The sequence below is a fragment of the Mustela nivalis genome, assembly GCF_964662115.1.
Source record: "Mustela nivalis genome assembly, contig: HAP1_SCAFFOLD_236, whole genome shotgun sequence".
Taxonomy (NCBI): domain Eukaryota; kingdom Metazoa; phylum Chordata; class Mammalia; order Carnivora; family Mustelidae; genus Mustela; species Mustela nivalis.
In genome coordinates this window covers 368,528-393,164 of record NW_028136400.1, presented here as the reverse complement: position 1 = coordinate 393,164, position 24,637 = coordinate 368,528, and the positions used below count along the sequence as shown (strand labels likewise).

Sequence of the window (24,637 nt, the reverse complement as noted above, 5' to 3'; positions counted from 1 at the left end):
TCAGTTCACAGTTCCCACTCCGCTTTACCTGCCCACTGGCTTCTTCTCCCCCTGTAGAGATCCACATGTGTATAATTCTGATATCAGGCTGATTTCATGGGTGATTGGAGTTCATGGGTGATTGGTAGGTAATCAGCTCATTTTGGGGTACAAGTTGAAAAGACGCCTTCTAATTCCGCGCCATTTTGTCCCCCCACTTAACTTTTTTTTTTTTTAATTTTATTTGACAGCACAAGTAGAGGGAGAGGATGAAAGAGAAGCAGGATCTGCACTGAGCAGGGAGCCAGATGCAGGGCTGGATCCCAGGACCCTGGACAGATGCTGCACTGAGGGAGCCACCCAGACACCCTTTTAGACCTAGGATGCAGGTAAGAGAAGCAAGCCAGGGGTTTCTTGGCCCAACACTAATGACCATGGCTCAGACAAATCCATCTTCCACTTCAGGCTTCCAGATACTCTGCGAAGGAGACATTCCCCTTCCTGTCCCTGAATGCTCTGCCAGATCATGGCAGATCCATGTTTCTGAGGGTTCCTCTTTGGTCATTCTGTCAGGGACAGCCAAGAGGGCTCCAAGCCTGTGTGGACCCCAGGCCTGGGGATCCCAGCCCTGAACTCTTTGCTCTGCCCTTGATGACCCCAGAATAGATTAATTCAGCAACTGTCAATCCATGCCAGGCCAGGGAACAAACACAGCAGTACACAAGATCAACTCGCCTTGGTCCCAGGAGCCTGGATTCCCCAAGGAGGGCTTCACCTGGTCTCTGAAGGGGATTCCAGGGGTTCCAAGATGGCCATGGGTGGAGCCCACCAGGTAGAGAGGCCCCTGGAGAGTGTCCACTGGCACTGAGCAGACGGAAGATCCCCTCAGGCCTTCCCTCGTGGCTCCACTGTGCCCTGGGGAGAGAAAAGGGCCAGCCACACCGCACCAGGGCCGCAGCTTGGCCACCCAGGAGCAGCAGCGGGCCTAGCCTGGAGCTCAAGCAGCGGCAGGGAGCGGCAGGGAAGCCAGGACTAGGCAGGGCCTGGGGTCCTGGAGTCAGCAGAAGAGCAGCGGGAAACAGCAGGGGGCGCAGCCAGCCCCCTCACCGGACAGGACAGAACAGGAGGCTGGGCGAGGGCGCGCGGGCCTGCAGAGAGGCCTGCACTGCTGTTTGCCGCCCCCCACCCGCCACAGCTCGCCCGCACCTGCCTGCCCCGCCCACCGCCTTCTGTGGGCCCAGCAAACTCACTGCGCAAGTAGCGCCTCCCGGGAAGGCAGGGGTTCTGGGCTGGCTGGGCAAGGCGCAGGGGAGTGCATCGGTGCCCCGCTGACTCAGGTACTGAGGGGCTGGGGAGGGGTAGGGGCGCTAGGCAGAGAGGGAGACTGGGGCCCTGCTGCCCGCTGCCACCTGCTGCTTCGTCCAAGGGAGCGGGAGGGGGGCCTGGCGGACAGGCTCCTGGCGGCCTGGTGCTCCTACGCCCCATAGCCCTTGCCCCACAGCCCTCGCTCCACTTCTCGGTATCCAGGGAACCCGCGGGGCCCTACTGACATCAAGGGGCCCAGCACCACTGGGCTCGTCTGGACCCCGGAGAGACGCCTGTGCTGACAGGCTTCTTTTCTAGAACTTGATGGAAAATTTTGTCCCTCAGAATCGCCGGGCTCCCCAGCCTGAGAGGCGCTGGCTCAGCCCGCGCAGCCTGGGCCCCACTGGGCCCCCTCCACCTCAAGTGCCTTTTACCCAGGAGCCCCAGGATACCATTTTTTTCTGGCCCATGGACCCCTTTCCCCCACCCCCACCCCCACACCTCTACTTTGGGCCTGCAACCACCCTGGGATCACTTCCATTTCCGGCCCCCTACCCCTTGTTGGTGGTCCTTGTCCACCTCCAGGCATGACCCCTGGCCCCTCTCACCTCTGGAGTTACTGAAACCCTTCCACTTGGGGGCCACTGGCATCTATGATCCCAGACTCCCGGGACTCCCCTCCACCTTGGAGCTCCCTACCCTGTTTCCTCTAGGAACTGCTGTGCCTAGAGCACCGAAACCCCACATTCTCAAGCCAGCTGTCTTTGGGCCAAGGACTCAGGTATCCTCAGGGACCCTCCTTTCCAGGGCACATACTCCTCTCTGTGCAGGAGAGACCAGAGAGAGCAGGCTTGGGGATCCTTCACTCCAGCTGGATGGAGGGGCAGAAGCTGGGGTGTGTGTGAGGGGGTGCTGACAGGTGGCCTCCCTGGGTAAGGAGCTTCCAGGAGGAAACTTCAGAGTGAGGCTATGATGTGGAAGCCTCAGGAAGCACTGGCTGCACAGACTCCAGGCTCCTGGCTTGGGCAGTGGGCATTTAGTGGCCAGAGCCCTACAGGACCAACCCTGTCCAAACCCACCCCACCATGGCTGGCTTTTTTTGTCTTTAATTTGCACAGCAACCTTTTCTCCAGTATGAAATTGAAAGCTTTGCTTTGGAAAGTTTTGTGTCCAGGAGGCTCCTGGGCATCCACTTACTTTATTTCCGGAGGCTAGTTGAGGAGGGTGGAGTCTTTGGGACCTTAACAGCAGGTCTCCTGATCCTTCCTGACTTCCTTTTTTTTTTTTTTTGATTTATTTATTTGAGAGAGAGAGATAAAGAGCACACTACAGAACACATGCAGGCACAGGTGAATGGGCCAGGTGAATGGACCTGTGCCAAAACAAAGAGTCAGATGCTCAACCAGCTGCAACCACCACCCCCCGTCCACCTTTTACAGATGGGTTACATCTACACACTGTTAGGCGCTTTGCCTGGACCCGGCTAGTCTTACAGAAGTCCTAGGACACTGTCTCTTGCCCAGTGTCTCTGGTCAGTACCAACCCATGCCTCAAGTGTGGGAATGACTTCTTCCTGACTCCTTTTTTTTTTTTTAAGATTTTTTATTTTATTTTATTTATTTGACAGAGAGAGATCACAAGTAGGCAGAGAGGCAGGCGGAGAGAGAGAGAGGAGGAAGCAGGCTCGCTGCTGAGCAGAGAGCCTGATGCGGGACTCGATCCCAGGACCCTGAGATCATGACCTGAGCCGAAGGCAGCGGCTTAACCCACTGAGCCACCCAGGCGCCCTTCCTGACTCCTTCTTAACTCCCTGTCCAGCCTGGGTTGCCCACCCCCCTCCAGGCTGTCCTAGTTGTATATATTGGATCTCTGTAGATAGTGGGCACCATCAGATCCTCACCTGTCGTGGCCGGCGCAACAAATCAACCAGGAACATGAGGGTAAGAGGATGAAGAAAAGAACTCGAGAAGCAGAGAGATGGGGGACAGGAGGAGCACTGAGGAGGATGTCCAACAGTGCTAAGTTTATTCAAAGCCTTAAGGCCATATATATAGTGACATTACATCTGTGTTTAGATAAGCAACTATGGTTCCTCATGACGCCAAATGGCTGATGCCAGTACAAATACAGCAAACCTGAAAGTAAATTATGGGTTGTACTAAGGCAGCAAGGACCAGCAACGAACTTTTTAGCCCAACCGAATTGTTCTCATTTGTTTAGTAAGCGTGTGGGAAGTCACGTAGGCGAGCGCACAACACATAGCACAGACTCTTTTTTTTTTTTTTTTTTTTTAAAGATTTTATTTATTCATTTGACACAGAGAGATCACAAGTAGGCAGAGAGGCAGGCAGAGAGAGAGAGAGAGAGGAGGAAGCAGGCTCCCCGCGGAGCAGAGAACCCGATGCGGAACTCGATCCCAGGACCCCTGAGATCATGACCTGAGCCGAAGGCAGCTGCTTAACCCACTGCGCCACCCAGGCGCCCCATAGCACAGACTCTTGCCCAGTGCTACTGAACTTTTCCCGTCCTAAACCTTTTGTTAGGTTATTTGGACTTTAAAGGAGGCACAAGTCAGGGTCTGGTTTGGTTATCGTCTCAAGCCTTATTGCGGCCTCCCACACTCACCGAAATGAGAACATGGCTCAGGGTTATGGAGTGAATATACCCTTTAGGAAACATTAAAGGACATAGCATAACTGGTCCGGGGTCACCCAGCCTGTGAGAGGCATGGGTGAGATTCAGACTGCACTGGGTGCCACAGCCATTTTCAGCTCACCTTAGTGTCCAACCTGGTCCCAGAAGGTTCCTGCTCAGGACTTTGCTTTGTGCTGAGCTGGGCTTGCTTCCTGCCTTTGAAGCCATTTTCACAGTGTATCCCCAGCCCACCCTCTCACATTGAGTATCAGTGCTGCCTTGGCTGGCCTCTGTTGATCGTGCCATTCCTCTCAATCCCTCTGTCACTCCTCCGGCCCACTGTCCTACTGCCCTCTGTCCGGTGGGCCAAGTTCTGAGTTTCTTACCTGCACTTCCTCTTAACTGTGCTCTGTTGAAATCCTCTCTAACAGGGAAGACCTGCTTATCAGAGCAGCTTGATTTGGAATCCATCTCCCCTGGAGGTCAGAGCTTCTGACCATCATGTCCCCAGCCTCAGCACTGGGGATGCCTGCCCAGCCTATTCTGGGTGCTCGTGGAGCTCTGGGATCTTGGAGAAGATTTGCCATGAAAATAAGCATTTATACATAACACGGAAGAGAAGATTTGAGGAAATTGAGTGAGTGTCATCTGGTAATGTTTGTGTTAGGATGGTTCTGAAATTTCTGGGCCCTGAGTTACCAAGAACCCTAGGTTGCCAAGCTGGAAGGACCTCAGATAGATCAGCTGGGCTCCTCACCTCATTTGACAGATGGGAAGTTGAGGCCCAGAGCTTAGTGCCACAGAGCAGGAGTGAGGAGAGATGTTAGTGACAGGAAGAAATCATAGGGTAAGCACAAAGTGGCTGAGCCTGGGCTTTGTTTATGCAAATGAGTTGCTAAAACAGTGGGCCTGAGGCTGCTGACTCTATCTAGTGGCCAGCAAGAAGTAACACCAGCCCACACCTTCTGAGGTTTAACTCCTGCCAGGAATGATTCTCAATGTTTTATTTGTGGGCACCTGGGTGGCTCAGTTGTTCAGCTGAGGTTATGCTCCCAGGGTGCAGGGATCTAATCCTCACCAGGCTTCCTGCTCAGTGGGAAGCCTGCTTCTCCCTTTCACACTCCCCCTGTGTGTGTTCCCTCTCACCCTGTCTCTCTCTCTCTGTCAAATAAATAATAAAATCTTAAAACAAGAACAACAATACCAAAATGCTTTATTTGCCTTAGGAGATAGGGTCTGTTATGGCTCCCATTTTAATGCATGGAAATATGGGCACAGGGGAGCTAAAGGAGTCCATGGTCACACAGCTTTCAAGTGGAGGAGCCAAGATTTGAACCCTGGGCAGCCTGCCTCCAGAAACTGTATTATTTTTTCCCCTTGTGTATGTCATTTTTAAAAACCTTTCCCTGAATTCTAACAGAGATGTGTAAACATTGTTAAGCATGCAGTTTATTGATCATCACAAAGCTTAGGTTCTGAAGCATTGCAGCAAGCTGGGGTAGGCTATGATGTCAGAACCGGTTGGAATCCAGTTTCTGGTGCTGCATGATCTTAGGTGACTTACTCAGCCTCAGTTTCTGCACTGAGTTTGGCAGCCTTGTGATGAGTAGAGCGTGTGACAGTGCCTAGCGGGTTTGGTGCCTGGCGAGTGTTTAATAAATGGTTTTCTCTTCTTAATAATGAAAATTCTAAGTTGTGTTGGTTTTGTTAAGCAGTCCGAATACCTTCCTCATCGGTCAGTTGCCTGTCAGTCGCCTTGTAGGTACTTGTGATGAGTCACTTTGGTAAGTCACTATATATAGCTGAAACATTTGGGGGTAGTTGGGGGACACCCCCCCCCCGCCCCCACTGCCCCTGCATTGAAAATCTGTAATTTAAAATGTTCCACCTGTGCCTTTTTTTTTTTTTTTTAAACATAACCACTTTGGGACAGTGAAAGTTATATGTCTTCTCCTTAGGGTTGTGACGGAGCCTTTGGGGACCTGCAACAGCTTACTTCCAGTTTCTGTCTGGCATACTGATGGGCCAGAACTTATTTTAACAACATTCCATCACATTCCAGGCACCTGGAAGGAGGAATATGTTGAACTTCTCGGAAATTATTTTTTGGAACTGTTTTTATCCTGAGGAATAACCCATTTAAAAATTGAATGACCTTTATGGTTGACTTTTCCACTCTACATAATGCAAACTGAAAAACTCATTGTTTTCAGCTGCTTCTGCAGCAGTGGGAAGAGCAAGCCTGTGGGAGTCCTCCCCCGGTTGGCCCCAGCACAGAGCTGCATCATTCTACACACCCCTCATGCCTTGTCTCCTTGTCTGTGAGGTGGTAATGATGGTGCAGGGAGCTCCAGGGGTTGTCGTGAAGGTTACAGAGATGGGGGGTGTAAACTTTGAACAGTGTGCCCCACATAAAATGCAGATCTGGTGAGCAGAGGCAGCTGCTCACATTAATTGTTGATGCCAAGGCACTGCAGTTCCACAACAGCCTATGCCTTTCTTTCCTGGGTCCTTTTTGTCTCAGCCACCATCTTAGAGAAAGTGATTCAGCAAGGCTGGTGCTTGTGGAGCCCTCTACAAATCCAGCTAATTCACACGGGCGATGCCCTGGAGATAAGGGGCTTTTCCTGGGTGGTAGGACCCCATTTCAGAGGCTTAACTAGCCGCTTTCTCCTAACTGGTCCTGTCCTCCAGGGTCAAGTTGAAGGCCTGCCAGGAGACTGGTGGTCTCACCAGAGTTTTCCACTGGAAGCATGAAGGACCCCATGGGGCCTCGTGCAGAATGACATGGGTGTTGGGGGGAGAACAGAGGAGACATCGCCTGTACCATCATGGGCAGGTCACTATATCTGGCTCACGCCGGCTTTCTTCCCATCTGGGAAATGGCAGAAGACCATGCTTTTTCACAGGAGGGATGAGGGTTTAGGGAGGTATTTGATGACTGTGTTGGGGCTGCATGAGTAACAGAGTTGACGGAGGGGCCTTGGAGTCACAGACTTGGGTTCAGGCCCCTGCTGCTGCCACATAAAAGTAGATCGCTTGGGTAAGCCATGGACCTCAGTGTCCTCCTCTGCACTGTGGATAATACCTAGCATGTAGGTCTGTGAGGGGTACAAAATAGAAGGCCATATTAGGAGCTTAGAGCAGAGCCTGGTACTCACTAGATTGTAGTTTTATGGAGATACTCTGGCATCACTGGTGTTGCAGACCTGGTCCTACCCTCTGGAAACTTTGGCTGTGTGACAGATGGCTTATGAGGCCGTGGCTGACAGAAAGAAGCGGTGTCTGTCTTTTCTTAAGATTAAGGGTACAGAGGGGTGCCTGGTGGCTCCGTCGTTGAGGCATCCAACTCTTGGTTTCAGCTAAGGTCATGATCTCAGGGTGGTGGGATTGAGCCCTGAGGTGTGCTCTGCTCTCAGTGTAGAATCTGCTGGATGTTCTATCTCCCTGTATTTGTGTGTGTGTGCTCTCTCTGTATCTCTCTCTCTCTGTCTATCTCTCCCTAAAATAAATGAAGCTGTAAAAATAAATAAATACATACATGCATAAGTTAATTAATTATGGGTACAGAAATCAGTGATGGAGCTGGGCTGATGGGACGCTTGGCAGCAAAGATAGGTGCACCCTGCTTGAAGGCTCGGGGGTAGCTGAGGTGTCACCAGTGGTGATGGGGTTGTGAGGAAGTTGCCTCGTGCAGCATCCAGAGAGGAACTTAGATGGGGGGGGGGGGTTCCAGGGAGTAAATGCCCATGGGTAGGAAGCATCTTCAGATGAATGTCAGAGGGTGTCCTCATGGATGGGGAGGCACCCTTTCTCCCTGAAGCTGCCCACGAGTGGAGGTGTGCCTGCTGGGGACATAACTAAATCATTGGGGTTTAGCCTCCTAAGCTGTTAATTTATGAAGATGTGGCCAAGACCTTGTCTCACTGCTTTTTAAAGAGAAGTAAATTAAACTGTTGTTTGGGATGGTGTTGTCTTCCAAAGGCTCATTCAGAGTCAGTGGCAGAGCTGCTGTGGGCTTTCCAACTTGTCTTGAAAGCCTGGTCCAGGCAAGGGTGAGGGATATTCCCATCTCTTGGGGTCTCTTGCCCTCTCTGTTTATGGCAGAACGTGGTTTTGTGACTGGTAAATAAACAGGCATCCTGTGCAGATCCTTCAGCTCTTCGTGTGGCTGCAGTAGAGGAAATTCCCATTCACTGGGCGCAGACTGTGGCTGGACGGGCGGTGTGGCGGGGCTCTCACTGAGCATTCTCCTTTCACGTAATCCCCGACCAGATATGAATTTTGTGGTGTTGCCACTTTCCTGCTGGCCAGGAGGGAAGTTGAGGCCCAGGAAAGTTACACTTTCTCGCTGTGGTAAGCGGCAGAGCCATGTCAGCCGGTCCAGGCCCTGGCTTTCAGGTCTGTTTGCTGTGAGCATTTCCTCTTGTGTTTCCAGCTTTTGGCCTGTTTGACCTATCAAACTACTGATGGTGTATTGATAATTCTAATACTCTCGACATTGTGAAAGATTAGCTCTTCACTTTGTGCTAGAAATGTTTCTTGCTGTATTTCTCTTTTAATTAAAAAAAAAAGTCAAAGTCCCACGTTTCTGCCCATTTGAATCTCCCTGAGTCTCCCTGTTGTGAAGTGGTTGGGTTTGGGGATTTCTAGGGCAGGGGCCTAGTTGGTGGTGGCTTTGTCTGGAGGAGCCCATGGCTCAGGACTTAGAGTGAGGACTGGAGCAGTGTGAACTGTGGCCTGAAAATGTGTTCATGTGTGCTGAGGTGGTGCCCAGATTCTTTTGGAGGATGAACTGAGGTTTTGATCAGTAGGTTAGAGAAACACTTGATGGAATAACACTGATAATTTTGTTTTTGTATTCAATCCTAATTTTGTGTTTTCGTTTTCGTGTAGTGCAGTGTGCTCTATGTTCTAAGAAAAAATTGGCAATCAATTCATACAGTATCATGATTTAATAATCCTTCCTCACTCACCGGGTCATATTTCAGGTTTTTATATGTAGTTTTTATATCTGTAGTTCTGTTTCTGAATTCTGCATTTTGATTCATTCCTTCATTTTTAAATTTCTTATTTTAAAGATTTTATTTATTTGAGAGAGAGAGAGAATGAGCTAGGAGCGGGGGCAGAGGGAGAAGGAAAGGGAGACTCCTCACTGAGCATGGAGCCTGATGTGGGTCTCAGATCCCAGGTCTCTGAGATCAGGACCTGACCCAAAGGCAGATGCTTAACAGACTGAGCTACCCAGGTGCAGCCACATTCCTTCATATTTTTATTTTTACTCCAGTGCTGCACTGTTTGGCTGGTTGCTTCAGTTTCTGGGAGGGAGGGAGATGACCCCCTCCCCTGTTCTTCTAACAGGTTTGCTTTTGCTGCGTTGACTGGAGAAGGGCCAGGCTTCCTGAAGATGAGTAGGATGATTCAGTGACACCCAAAAGGCAGTGGCTATCATTGTTCCCACTGTGCTTCAACAACTTCACCCACTGACTCTTTGATGATGGCAGCCACCAGCAAATCTTCTGCAGAGGACTGCTGCCTTGGGATGCTTTTCTTGTGGTGCTGGACTTCATTCCCCCTGGCAGCCAGTACAGCTAGGATTAGAACCTAGGAAAAGTCCCATTAGAACCCAAGAAAGTGGGGTGCCTGGGTGGCTTAATCGATTGTCTGCCTTTGGCTCAGTTCATGGTCTTAGGGTCCTGAGATCAAACCCTGCACTAGTGTCCGTGCTGGCTGTGGAACCTACTTAAAATCAAACAAACAGAAATCAGCCCAAGAAAGTACCATCCTTTGTGTTGTTCTATACTGTGGATCAGATTTTATTTTTCTTTTCTTTTTTTTTCTTTCTTCTTTCTTTTTAAAGATTATTTATTTGTCAGTGAGAGAGCACAAGCAGGGGGAGCAACAGGCAGAGGGAGAGGCAGGCTTCTGGTTGGGTAAGGGGTCTGATGTCGGACTTGATCCCAGGACCCTGTGATCATGACCTGAGTCATGTTAGGCTGCTGCCTAACAGACTGAGCCAACCAGGCATCCCCCAGGATCAGACTTCAATAACCCTACCAGATTTCTTTAGCTTTGACATTTTAAAGGACAATGAAAGCTAGCTAATCCTACACCAGGATTCTGCATCTGCTGGGGCTGTGCTGTCTGGGCCTATGTGCCTCCTGTTCTTCTAACCCCATCAATTCCACCCATGTTTTAGCCAGAGAACTGTAGGCAGGTGTGGGTGTGTCACTGAAAGCTTTGACTCATCATTCATATCTTTATTGTAAGCTTATAATCTTTATTTTTTTCTTTTTTGGGGCTAAGATTTTATTGATTTGTTTATGAGAATGAATGGGGAGCAGAGGCAGAGGGAGAAGCAGACTCCCTGCTGAGCAGGAAGTCTGACATAGGGCAAGATCCCAGGATTATTTATGACCTGAGCCCAATGCAGATGCTTAACCGACTGAGCCACCCAGGCGCCTCTTTATTTTTCCTTTATTGATTATCTGCCTTTCTGAGGCAGCGTTCTACCTGGGTTTTCATAACTCCACACTAAGGTATTCTTCCACTAGTGTGGCCTGTTTTGAGGTAATTCCTATACATTCTGGCTATGCTGCTAAATGATGCTATGATCTTGGACTCTTTTTTTTTTTTAACCTCTCTGAGCCTTGGTTTCCTCTGTGCTAATGTGGATAATATACCCTCTCTTGCAGATGTGTGGAGGGCCATGGCTGACTTGGATGCAGTTGGAGTCATCTCACGGCACATGGAATACACAATTTATCTTGCTTCCTGTCTCGCTAACGACATCTTGGTTTTCATGCTGTCTTAGAACAAGTAGAACTTGACTTACATGTAAGTTGTGAATTCACGTACTTTTGACAGAGGTGTTATTTTAGTTTAGTTTAGTTTAGTTTAAAGCAGGCTCCACACCCAGTGCAGAGCCCAGTGTGGAACTCAAACTCACCACCGTGAGATCAAGATCCGAGCTGAGATCAAGAGTTGGCCGCTCAACCAGCCTAGTCACCCAGGAATCCCTTCTGTTTATCATTTTTCAAAAAATGTGACAAGTAACACTTTCTCTGCTTGGACCTGTCCTCACACCTGCTATGCTGGTCTGGGGGTCAGACGTGTAGCTGGTGTGGTGCTGGTGATGTTGAGCAAGACAGTTGTTAAGTCTTTTTACCCTAATTGCTGTTGTCCTATTATTTCCTTTTTTTTTTTAAAGATTTTATTTTATATCGTGGTGATATATGCTAAAACTGTTGCTTCTGGTCCTGCCTTAAAACTTGAATATGTAGGGCATTTTTTAAGGATTCATCCCTGGAGATACAGTATTTGTTTTTCTCTGTCTGACTTATTTTGCTTAGGACAATACCCTCTAGGTACATCCATACTGTTGTAAATATCAGGATCTCATCCTTTTTGATGGCTGAGTAATATACCATTGTGTGTATGTACCACTTTGTCTTCTGTTGCTGGACACTTGGGCTGCTTCCATATCTCGGCTATGGAAAAAAAAATGCTGCAGTAGGCTTAGGGGTGCCTCTGTGCTTTCAGAATGTTGAGTCTGATGTGTCAACTGCCACAACAGTCATGGCAACTCAGGAAGGGAGCCAGGTGCAGGAGGTAAGAGGAGGAGTGCAGCTTTAGGCAATCTGAGTTGAGGTGTCTGTTGGACGTGCAGGTGTAGGTTCTGGTTGGACAGTCAAAATGTAGGAATGGGTGCTTGGGGGAAGAGAGATGCAATCATGCTGTTGCCAAGGGATATATTCCTTGTAGAGAGAGTGACAGTTAAGGATTTAGGGTAATTCCTTCTTTTCTTGGGCAGATAAAGGGGAAGAATAAAGGAGTAGTGGATGGAAGGGGAGGGACATGGCTTTGATGCCAGGAAGGCATTTTTGCACAGATGTCTAGAGAAGAGAGATTTCAAGGAATGAAATGTCAGCAATGTTCGATGATGTGAAAAGTTGCAAAGCAGCTTGATTAGGGGGTGGGGGTAGATCGAGGAGGTTGTCACTGAGTACTGAAAGAAAATGGGAGGTGAGTAGTGGAGTCCTAAGCCAGACATAGAGATAGAGTGCCTGGGCGTGAGACCATGGAGGTCACACACAAGAATAGCCTTTTAGAAAGTTTGATGGTAAAGACACAGACGATCATAACTCCAGACATAGCTTGGACAAGGGTGGGTTTTACAGGCTGTGTTTACCTATTTGCAGGTTGACTGAAGGGAGATGACAGATGGTGCATGCTGCTGGATGTTGTGGGTTGAGATGGGATCAGGTATACAGAAAAGCACACAGAGAGGAGTGTATGGATGCCCTGACTGCTTCTGTAGAACACAAGGCCAACATTAGGCATGGAGGGAATGGAACGTGGCTCAAGGAGATGTGCAGTCTCAGATACAGACCACATGGCTCAGAGTCTTACAGGGCTCTCCTTGCCTCCGCGTGGCCCTTCTCACAGGGTTTAAGTTTTGAAGAGTCCTTTTGTTTCTCTGGGTTTGGGGTGTGACTGGAGAGACATAGCAGAGAGCAAGGGCTGAGGAAAGACCAAGAGGGCAGGAACTCACAGAGGGGAGTCTACTACCCTCTCTGCCTTTTCTGGTATGGGCTCTCTCCTGATCTGGATGGACGGATGACCTGCCATTACTTCTTTTAAAAATGCATTTGGCTTTACCCTGCCAGAAAGCAACACATGTTTATTGAAGAATAGTGGGAAACCCCAGAGAAACTGAAGGAAGAAAATAAGCACTCAGCTGAAGACAACCATTCAAAAGTTCTGGCACCTTTTCCTCCCAACTTTCACTGAAGTTGAACAGATAAATGTATATATATGAAGTGATTTCTGGGAAAGACCAAAAAAAAAAAAAAAAAAGATACCAACAACAAGAAAACAAAAAAAGAGAACAAAGCAGAAGAAAACGGTGTTCATTTTCTTCCTGAGGCTGCCCTTCCTCGATACTGCTACTTGGTTTTACTACCTGCTTTTCTCCCTGGGCTTTCTTGACAAAACATGGTTCCACTACTTTTACCTTCTTCAAAGTGTTTGACAGAGTCGTTTGCTTTCAACATGGAGTTTGAGCAAAATGGACTATTGTTTTAAAATATTCTATCATGTGTGCTGTAATATCTCATCCTGGACATGATACAAATGCTATGATAAAAAGAAGAGATGCTTTTAAAGTGATCACCAGAGTTGTGAAATTCATTGGCATGATCCTTCTTTTTTTTTAAAAAAGATTTTATTTATTTATTTGACAGACAGAGATCACAAGTAGGCAGAGAGGCAGGCAGAGAGAGGAGAAAGCAGGCTCCCTGCAGAGCAGAAAGCCCGATGCGGGGCTCGATCGCAGGACCCTGGGATCATGACCTGAGCTGAGGGCAGAGGCTTAACCCACTGAACCACCCAAGCGCCCCGACATGATCCTTCTTTTGAAGGTCATAATTTGTTTAATTTTTTTCTGCTCCAGCTTAACCTTCGCAGTCTTCAGTTGTTATGTGCATTAGACACAGTATTAGCAGTAGTGGCAGTAAAAATACTCCTGTCACCCTTTACAGGTACCATTTTACTAGAATCTCCTTACCACTGTAGCAGCTTTAAACCCTGTTTCCACCCTGTTCATTCCTTTAAATGCCTTTTCCTTAAAACCTTTTCTTAGTTTTTGGTGTTCTATAGCTTTACCACAAAATGTTTAATTGAAGATTTCTCATCTTGCTTGGTATCTGTGCATTTCCTGTATTTCTGGATTTATCATTTCTGTAATATCCTCAGCTGTTTTCTTCTGAAATTTTGACTCTGTCCTTCTGCTGTACTTCCCAGGATTCTTATTTAAACCTCCCGTCTGTTGTTCGTATCTCTCAAGCTGGCATTCATCCTCTTCTCCTGCCTCCTTGTGTTGCATTCTGGGGAATGTCTTCACTTCTTGGTGCAGTGTTGTGAAGTCCTTCATTCGGGGCTCATCTACTGCCCCACCATTCTGGTGTGTTTTCTGTTGTGTTTTACGTCTCAGTGATTTTTGGTCCCTGTTTAACTTCTTTCAGTTCCATGTTCACACTTGGCCTGTTGCTTTTGATAGGCTCTTGATCCTTCTTTATTTTTAAACCTCTTTTGTGTTCTTAAACAATTAACATGTAATATTTTCTATTCTGTATCTGATCATTCCAGTGTCTAAAGTCTTCATTTTCCCTCAGTCTTCTGTCTCTCACAGTGGCCTCATTTCTTGCATGCTCTGTGAAGGGATTTTGAGACCAGATTTATTGGAACATAGATGTAATCTCTTTTAATTCTGTTTTTTGGTGTTTTTTTTTGTTTGTTTGTTTGTTTGTTTGTCTGTCTGTTTTTTCCTGGAGGGTTTGTCTTTCCTTTGCCAGGAGGCTGGGAGTGTTCTTGGTTGGGATCACTTTGGTTCCATTTGAGGGTCCTGGTTTATTAAGGAAATCTCAGGTTCAGTTCCCCCAACTTACCGTGTGGTGGGAACGGGGTCTGGAGGGCACAGGCCTGTAGAGATCCTGCAGTGAAAATGGAATTTGTTCTCTGGCACCCTGATTTGTTTCTCTTGAGCTTGTTGCTTACAGATCAGGTTTTGGCTCACTTGTTTCTGCCACCTCCCTCTTCCTGCTTCCTTTCCTACCATTTTCTAAGTCCTTTGCTAGTTTTCCGATGTCTTCTAAAGCCCAGAAATGTTTTGTGAATTCCATTTGCCATCACTAATTGCAAGTCTCATCCTGCAGCAGGAAGGCCAGAGCCAGACACTGTAATGCTCTGCCTCCCACAGAGGAGATTTTAATACCCTCTCCTCGTGTTCAGAAATTCTAGATTGGAGATGGAGTTATGGATACATTACCATCTACAGAGGATTAGTTGCCTATATAATAGAACAAGTATGCATTATTCTAATCTTTCTAAAACTTCCATTTTGCATAATAAATATGAATGAATAAGGAACCCGCATTACTTTAGTTTATGCAGATGTTCGCTTTCTGTCTCTGGCTTTAGATGGTAGGTTGTCATTTGTATGGTTCATTCTGAAAATTGGGTAACTTTATTCTTATTTTCTACATGTTGGTGCCATATAAAGTGATGATTTATGGAGATTCAGAGGTAAATATTTATCAACATCTAAATAATTGGGGAAGGCTTCCTTTACAAAAGGTAGAATTATTAAGACCTGTTTAATCACAGAAGGGATATCCTGTAAAGCTAGCCCATAAATAAAAAGTGGATCAGAAGAAAGCAGAGAGAGGAGAGAATTTGGAAGGAGCACGTGGAGGGACACCTACTGCCTATCCCTGTAAGTCAGGGGCAATCTGGAAGGGAAACCTTGTTAAAGGAGTCAGTAGTGTTTAGATGTAATGAGCTACTGGAAACCTCACAGTGTTCTGGTGAAGCAAGTGGTGTGCAATCAAGTCCACAGCCCAGTTGAAGTTGTGGCTTCAGGCAGCAAGCGAGCAGGCCTTTCTGTCTGCCTTTATCTCCAGTGGGAGCGACTTGTCCTCCTTGAAGTCAGCCTCCAGACATCTTTTCCTGTCGCTACACATCTGTGCATCACTGAGAATTTCTGCGGTTGCTGCTTCATGGAGATGTTTGTCAGTTTTGGGTTTTGTTTGTTTTGTTTTGTTTTTTACCGAGGTTCACTTGCTAACTTTTCTCTTCTCTTAAAAAAAAAAATATTTAATCTAGGGGTGCCTGGGTGGCTCAGTGGGTTAAAGCCTCTGCCTTCGGCTCGGCTTGAAGGCATGATCCCAGGGTCCTGGGATTGAGCCCCACATCAGGCTCTCTGTTCAGCAGGGAGCCTGCTTCCCTTCCTCTCTCTCTGCCTGCCTCTCTGCCTGTTTGTGATCTCTGTCTGCCAAATAAATAAATAAAATCTTTAAAAAATATATGTGTTTAATCTAGGGGCACCTGAATGGCTAAGTGGGTGGGTTAAGCCTGTTTCTTCAGCTCAGGTTATGATCTCAGGGTCCTGGGATTGAGTCCTGCATCAGCAGGGAGCCCTCTTCCTCCTCCTCTCTCTCTCTGCCTCTCTGCCTACTTTTGATCTCTCTCTGTCAAATAAATAAGTAAGTAAATAAATCTTTTAAAAATATATATATATATAATCTCTTCCAGGAAGAGATTATGCTGAGTGAAAAAAGTCAAGCAGAGAGAGTCAATTATCATATGGTTTCACTTATTTGTGGAGCATTACAAATAGCATGGTGGACAAGGGAAGATGGAGAGAAGGGAGTTGAGGGAAACTGGAAGGGGAGGTGAACCATGACAGACTATGGACTCTGAAAAATAATCTGAGGGTTTTGAAGGGGTAGGGGGTGGGAGGTTGGGGGAACCAGGTGGTGGGTATTAGAGAGGGCACGGATTGCATGGAGCACTGGGTGTGGTGCAAAAACAACGAATACTGTTACACTGAAAAAAATATATATATATATTTCATCTCTTATTACCATGTATTTCAAATGGTAGTGAGGGATGATGGTGTGGGACCCCATGAAGTGAATTCACACTGCCATCTTGACCACAATATAAGTGTCGTACACAGCCGTCCTGTGTCCCCTTTCGTTCTGAAATGGATTCTCTCTTCCCAGCTGTTATCAATAGAAGACAGGGGTCTTTGTTCTTGTAGGTGACTTGTCCAAGATCGCACAACTTTCGAGGTTTAACCTTTGGTCTGATTGTAGGACCCATTTTCTTTAACTCAGTGCCATGCAACCTGCCATGTAGGACTCTCAATACTCTCCCTCTTTTGAAGCTGAACTCCACAGGCCACATCTACCAGTGCATATCTATTTTTGTCTAGTTCACTCATTTATTGCACACATTTACTGGATGCCAGCTATGTGTTTCAGGCACCTTTCTAGGTGCTGGAGATATGGCAGTGGGCAAGTCAAACACAACCCCCTGCCCTCATTGAGCATGTTCCATTTCCTACTACTGGAAGCATCCACCAGGAACAATGGACTTATGCCAGAAGTCCAGCAATGATATGAGTTCCAGAAATTTCTGAATGGTTCTTTGTGGAAGTGATGATTTGGTGGCAGCCCTCAAGGTAGCTACCTGCACAGGCAAAAAAAAAAAAAAAAAAAAAAGGAGGGCTGGTGTAGAAATGCCTAATATATGGGCTTCAAGGTCAAATAACTGAGCCAGGTCTTTAAGGTCTTATTAAGCTCGGAGATTTTTCAAGAACTTTCCATGATACATAAGCATATTATAGAAAAAACACTATTCAAAGCACACTGTAAATTTGGAGGATGTCTTTGCATTATTTTTGTGATTAAATGACAGTTGATGATACAGGCACTGTTGTAAGTCACTTATCCCTGTGCAAACACTTTGTGGTAAATTCTTTTATCATCCTTATTTTTCAGAGGTAGAGACTGATGCAAAGGGAGAAGTTTGGTGGTTCTCCACTGGCCACAGCTAAGCAAGCAAAAAGCAGAGCCTGCATTGGAACCAGGCACTGTGGCTCCAGACCCCAACTCTTCACCCTTGGGCTTCTTGCAGCACGCCTGATTTCTTGTCACTAAGAACTTGGTGCAGGAGTTTAACGGTACCTTTAACTTCTAGTTTTTCTTTCTCAGAACTGAATCTGCATTGCAGTGCATCTCTGCATAAACATGTGTTTAATTTTGTCACCTTTAATTTTGTTTTTAGGTAAGATCTGAAGGAGTCAATCTGTTTCTTCTGTGGCTTCAAGCACTTCAGACAAACTTTGCAGAAGAGCAGGTGCTGATTTTTGCTTGCCTCGTGCCTGGTTTCCCAGCGATCATGTCATCCAGAGGGACCTGCATGGTGGAGACACTCATCAGTCCTAGCCCTGGTGTGGCGGATGGTGAGGAACATTTTAGCCAGCCTTACAGGTTGAAATGACTCTGGAAGTTCTCTTGAGGGATTCCTCAGCTTGTCAGGATCCTGAATAGAACCCTTTATTTCGTAGATGGGTTTGGAGGAGGAATTATCCCCTGCTCTTGTTCACAGTAATGTCTTACAGACATTAGAATAGAAAGAATCAGAGCCTTTTTTATATGCAATGAGGATGGGAGACATTTACTGAAGTGGTGGAAACAGGAATGGAAGGGAGGACTCAGATGTTGGGAACAACAGGAAGTGGAGACACATCATGTATCTGGAGTGTTTTCTTGGCTGTGAATGAAATTTAAATCTGCCATCCAAAACTACTGTTTATTGTCCTCAGCATGATTGTTTCACGAGTGGACATTCATCTGCTCACCCAGCCCTGTATTTTCATGCCGCATTCATGGAAAGACAGTAGCTGCTTCCTGGGAAAGTCATGGCAACCATCTGTGTCCCATGAGTTTTTAAGGAACTTGCCAGTTAGGGCCAATGATTGATTAATGCACATCACTTTATTGCCCAAAGACAGGTATTTGATCCTTAGGCTGACCGAAGCAGAATTTGGCAGAGAGAAGAATAGTTTAGAGGGAGATGTGGCTTCATGGGAGTTTGTACCGTATTTCCAACCCCTTGATGCTCGCTGGCCTGGAGTGTAGCGTGAGCAGGTTCCAAAGGAGGGGCAGATGTATTTTAATGAAGGCCATTTTTTAAAAACCCTTTGAACGTTGGTGAAAGAACTCCTTTTTTTCCCCCACTCTGGAGCAAAGATATATCCACAAGAATCACTCCACTCTTGCCGGCCATATCAGGGGAAAGGATCGCTGAGGACCAAACATGCTTTTTCCTTCAAGTCCTATTGAACTGTATGGTTATTCAGGTAAAAGCAAAATCTTGGATAATTCAGGAATGGTCTTTCTCTTGATAGGAAAGAGGAAACATTGCTTATTTTCTCCCAGCTCATCCATATTTTGTATGTTTGCTTGTTTGTTTGTTTGTTTGTTTGTTTGTTTTTTGAGTTGACTCTTTATGATATTTCACTAGAACTTGAATATGTGCTATATCACATCAGCAAAGACCTGGCATACATAATATTTTGTGTGACAGTGTATGTCAAGCAAACATTTCAGTTCTCCCATCTGCTTTTATATTACCATATTCACACAGAACACTTTACTTCTAACACTGTGGCTGAGGCTGTGGATTTTTCCCTCACCAGGCAACTCTGCAACACCAGCTGGGTGTCCTGTAGTTTTACTCAGCTTTGACACTGTCTGCCTTGATATGGCATCTGATCCCACAGGTTAAGGGCTCAGTCCCGTGAGACTGTTCCATCACATTCAGGTGCCAGTCATAAGTAGGAGGAGCCCAGGTTACCCACAACTTCTCTACAACTTGGCTACAAATCAGAGGTTCCTTCAACTCCTCCTCTGGTTCAACTGAGTGGCTCGCAGAACTCTGGGAAACATTTGTTTTCATTTGCAATTTATGAAAGATATGATAAAGGATACAGATGAACAGTCAGATGCAGAGACACAAAGGGCACAGCCTGGGAGGGTCCCAAGCACAGGAATGTCTATTCCTGTGGAGCTGGGTTTTATCCCCCTCCTGGTACCTGGATATGTTGACTTACCTGGAAGTTTCCTGAAACCCCTGCTATGAGGATTTTTTTTAAAAGATTTTATTTATTTATCAAAGAGAGAGAGGGGGAGAGAGCGAGCACAGGCAGACAGAATGGCAGGCAGAGGCAGAGGGAGAAGCAGGCTCCCTGCTGAGCAAGGAGCCCGATGTGGGACTCGATCCCAGGACGCTGGGATCATGACCTGAGCCGAAGGCAGCTGCTTAACCAACTGAGCCACCCAGGCGTCCCTGCTATGAGGATATTTATGGAGGATTCCTTACATAGATGTGCTCTGCTTTTAGCCCCCTCCCCTCTCTGGGGGAATGTAGGGGTTGGGGTGGGGGTGCCGAAGATTCTAAATTCTAATCATGGTGTGGTCTTCCTGGTGATGTGTCCCCACTGAGGAGCCATCTCGGAGCCCACCCAGAGTTGTGTTATTAGAACAAAATATTAAACTCAAAATGGATGGAAGACCTCAATGTAAGATAGGAATTCTTGCCAGTTTTCTTAAGGTGATTCTTTCTCTCTGCTATCCCTCAAGATTCTATCCTTGCCTCCCTTCCTGACTGCACTGTCCTATTGGGCAATCTTGCCTATTGGGCAGGTGGAATGGACCAGTAGGGTCAAAATGCACAGCTTCTAGAAGGCAAAGGGATACTCCAGTCTGCTCTCAGGACGTTGGAGTCTTTGTGTTTTTGGTGCTGGTGAAAGGAAATGAGAGAGGAGAGCAGACAAGAAAGAATGCTAAGTCATTAGAGAGAACTGGTAAGATAAAATACAGGCATGATGAGTAGAATGAGTTTAAAAACATGATACCATTGGGTGATTTTTTTAATACTCAGTAAGAATATTTTTAACAAAGTGAACCATTTAGTTTTGAAATATTCATTCTTAGCATAATTTGAGTTTTAAGATAGGATTACATTACATGATTGTCAACATTATTTGTCACCATGACTTTTTTTTAAATTTCGGATAGGAATTTTAATAAGATAGCATTTTATTTCAGTAGACATTTAAGTTAAAATTTAAATGTATATATGTTCTTTCCCACATATTATCCAAAGGCTACAAATTCAGAGTGGAAGAATAAGGAGAATCAAGATACTTGTTTTAAAGTTCTTTTTACACTGTTTTGAAAATATTGTCTTCCTCATTTATTTCCATCATTTACCATGTTAGCAAAATCTACAAACTTGTACTTGGTAAGTACTGATTGGGCTGGGTATAGAGGATGTCCACAGGGAAGCTGCCATTCTCTTTCAAAGTGACCTTTGTTTATTTTTAAACAAAATAGTCACTTTATTCTTATATTTAATGGTAACTTTATTGTAAGAGGTTTAAAGTTTCCTAATAAATGATTTTACCTATTTGTACAAACTATTTATTTGTACCTCAGGAAGACTGTGGCTCCTAAAATAATTCAACATGTGTCATGATTCTTCTTGGTATAATTATATTTAAAATTAAGTTTTAAAATTTTAATTTTTAATTGAAACTGTTTATTGAAGGCAGTGTTTATTTTCTCATGCAAAGATGTTGAAATAAACATTCTCGTTGAAGTCTTCTCTTAACGGTGTTGAGGTACGGTGACCCCAGGCCCCAGACCTTGCCCAGTGGTGAGGCAGACCATCCCAGGCCATGCAACTGCCCAGAGTAGCCCTTCCTTATATCCTGGATCTTTCATCCACTACGTGCTACTTACAGCTTCTTATGGAGGGGCCAATATTTGGGCAACTGTGCAACCTAAGGGCAGTAAGCTCCAGAAAGGAAGGAAACATGAGGGAATTTCTAGTTTCACTGCTCAGGGTTTTTTGGGTTTTTGTTTGTTTGTTTGTTTGTTTTCCCCTATGAAAAATGAAGGCTCACAGGACATAAGTATCCCTTTGATTGGTGCTGGGGTGGGGAAGCAAATTTTCTTCTCCCTATTATTGGAAAGCAGGCAAAATTAGTTAAAGTGAATAATCAGAAACAATTTGGGAGGGAAAGAGATCACAACAGGCATTAATCCATGTGGTGAATGTGGACTACTAATTCAGTTGTCTTTGGGTGTTTACTTACATACACACAAATGTGCATGCTTGGATCAGGGGAAAGCAGCAAAAACTTGATGCCTTTTGAAATATGTAGAAGTACTAACCTTTAGAGGTACCGGGCTGTGTATTTGTTAGCTATCTGTATATGGGTATTTTTTTCAGAACTTGATTCTGATTTGATAAATAGTCTATATTCACTGTGGAAAACATAGTATACTTTAATATATTGAATTAAAGTTCTTTATTGAGAACTTGTCTGCCTCATGCAAGTGCCTCCAGGTATATAAAAGGTGGGAGGTCGGGGTACCAGGTGGTGGGTAATATAGAGGGCATGGATTGCATGGAGCACTGGGTGTGGTACAAAAACAATGAATACTGTTATGCTGAAAATAAAAAAAAAAAGAAAGTAAGAGAGCTGGACATACAGCAAGTAGTAGCTCAAGTCCAATACCATGTAACTTTTTGTATTGATTATGAAATTTAAAGGAGAAAGGGACTTTTTTTTTATTATTCTATTTCTTTTCAGTGTTCCAGAATTCATTGTTTATGCACCACACCCAGTGCTTCATGCAATATGTGCCCTCCATAATACCCATCACCAGGCTCACCCAACCCCCTACCTGCCTCCCTTCTAAAGCCCTCAGTTTGCTTCTCAGAGTCCACAGTCTCTCATGGTTTGTCTCCCCCACCAATTTCCCTCAACTCACTTCTCCCCTCCATCTCCCAATGTCGTCTGTGTTATTCCTTATGCTCCAGAAGTAAGAAACCATATGATAATTGACTCTGCTTGACTTATTTCACTCAGCATAATCTCTTCCAGACCAGTTCATGTTGATACAAAAGTTGGGTATTCATTCTTTCTGATGGAGGCATAATAATCCATATTGTATATGGACCACATCTTTATCCATTCATCCATTGAAGGGCATCTTGGTTATTTCCACACTTTAGTGACTTTGGCCATTGCTGCTATGAACATTGGTGTACAGATGGCCCTTCTTTTCACTACATCTGTATCTTCTTGGTATATACCGAGTGCAGTTGCAGGGTCATAGGGCAGCTCCATTTTAATTTTTTTGAGGAATTTCCACACTGTTTCCCAATGTGGCTGCACCAAGAAAGGGACTTGTTATTAATTCTGTGGAGCTGGTCAAGTCAAAATTCAAAGATGAATTTTTTCAGACATAAAGTAGTTTATACTGATTCTATTCTTCAGATTCATCGACAAGGAAAAGGCTATAAAACTAAAGTCCCATGGATTGGATTAGGGTAGTATTGGATGTTAAAGTACCTGAAATGATGAAGAATGTCTGTACATTCTTCTAGATTTGTTTCAGTCCTAAAATATTAAATTAGTTATAATGTATGTGAAAATATCCTTACTATTAGAATTGCTTATCCTTTCTCAAATTTTCTAGTGGCTTAGTACTTAGTACTTCCACCGCTGTATGCCATAGCTATAATAAGCAAGCAGTAACAGGAGTCACCATCCCACCTTTGTCAGGTCACAAGGCAGAATCAGAAACAAGTCTACCAAAAAATGTCATCCCTAATAATTTCTGGTACTTTAATTTTAAAGTTTTAGTTGATATTCATCCAATCAAATATAGAGCTGAGGTATATGTTTGTGAGAAATTGAACTGTTTAGGGTGGTGGCTTACACTCACTCCCCTAATCATGTATTCTGTTTCCTTCCAGACATCCCCCATTTGAGACCAGCGCCAGTGTATGTACATTACTACAACTCAAGACAATGAAAACATTTATAGTATAAAAATTCCATACATGGCAATTCACATTGTTTTTATTAAATGGATTATAAATTTCTTTTTGGAAAAAAGTATCTAGCTATAATCCAAAACACTCAAAATCGAGTTGCTGTACTGCCCCAAATCATACAGGTATGTCATTCCTCTTTTTCTTATATTTTACATAGGTAAAAATACACTAACACATACCAAAGTAATTGACTCATAGGGGTTTGGGTTCCTAAAGGATGCTGGTTCTAGGGATTATGTTTATGGGTGGGCTCTCTCTCTGTTGCTGAGGCGTCAGAGGGACTTCTGAGATAGCACTTGCCATGCCCTGCTGACATTGCCATGACAAGGTGATCTTGGGGGCCAGGGAGATGTTCTGAAAACATGATGTTGTGTGCAGTCTCCTGGACCCTCTCATTTTCCTTCCTTTGCTCAAGAGCCAGTGACATCAGAGCATAAGACCAGGGGCCTGTGTTGCCTTCACCCATCCCCAGCACCAGGCAGGCCCTCAATAATCATGTAGGTGGGCTGTGGGAAGGACCTATTTGACTGCCAAGTGCCTCTTGGCATCTCAGAGGGAGCAGTGGAAGAGATCTCAGGATTTTGAGGTGCCATGATAGAATGCCTGGAAGAAAAGGCAGACTCTCTTTAGAAGGCTTTCAGTGAAGACCTCTTTCTGTGTGGGGCCCATGGTATACCTTCCCTCTCTTGTGGTCCTTGGTCATAGAGAAATGGGCTTTCCCAGCAGGTTGAGTTTCTTAGAGACTTTGTGCTGTGTAAGGAAGGACAACTTGGGGAGGTTTGAGAGGGGCTGCTTCATGGCAGGGGCCTGCTTTTATGCACAAAGCATGGTCCCCTTAGAGTAGCTTCGCTGATGCCCCAGAGTTCCCAAAAGTGTGACTAGGCCTGAGCTGCAAGAGTTCACACACCTGAGTGGCAGGTAGCATCTTGGTGGAGGAGCACCAAACTGAGGTCCAGAGCCCGTGTCCTCATTGATTAAGAACTGACTACAGAGCTAGACAAACTTATTGTCAAGAAGTCTGAGGGGGATACAGTTACAGTAAAGAGCAGCAAAATACTTACTGAAGATTTTGAAAGGGAGCTTTGGGGTGCGTGGATGGCTCAGTTGGTTAAATGTCTGCCAGAGATCAAACCCTGTGGTGGGGGGTGGGGAGTCCCTGCTAAGTGAGGAGTCTGCTTCTCCCTCTCCCTTTCCCTCTGCCACTCTCCCTGTCTGTGCTCACTTTCTCTCTGTCTCTCTGTGTCAAATAAATTTTATAAATCTTTTAAAACATAAAAATACAAGAAAGATTTGAAACTTAAATTCACTAGTTGTAACATGTAATAGGAACCCTGTAAACAGTAATGATCACTGCTGAGAACAAAATTGATTTTTTTAAAGATTTTATTTATTTGGCATAGAGAGATCCCAAGTAGGCAGAAAGGCAAGCAGAGAGAGAGGAGGAAGCAGGCTT

General features: G+C 45.5%; 1 protein-coding gene across 1 annotated transcript in view; it reads left to right on the top strand.

Moving 5' to 3' along the window:
* Window positions 1-23,183, top strand: part of LOC309857029 (ral GTPase-activating protein subunit alpha-2-like) — a 32,909-nt gene extending 9,726 nt beyond the window's left edge. Inside the window, exons 2-4 of the mRNA XM_082749926.1 lie at window positions 231-368; window positions 17,551-17,728; window positions 23,104-23,183. Coding sequence (XP_082606052.1) covers window positions 288-368; window positions 17,551-17,728; window positions 23,104-23,162 — 318 coding nt within the window. The 5' untranslated portion in view covers window positions 231-287 and the 3' untranslated portion in view covers window positions 23,163-23,183. The remainder of the gene's footprint in view (window positions 1-230; window positions 369-17,550; window positions 17,729-23,103) is intronic.
* The last annotated feature ends 1,454 nt before the right edge of the window (window positions 23,184-24,637 follow it).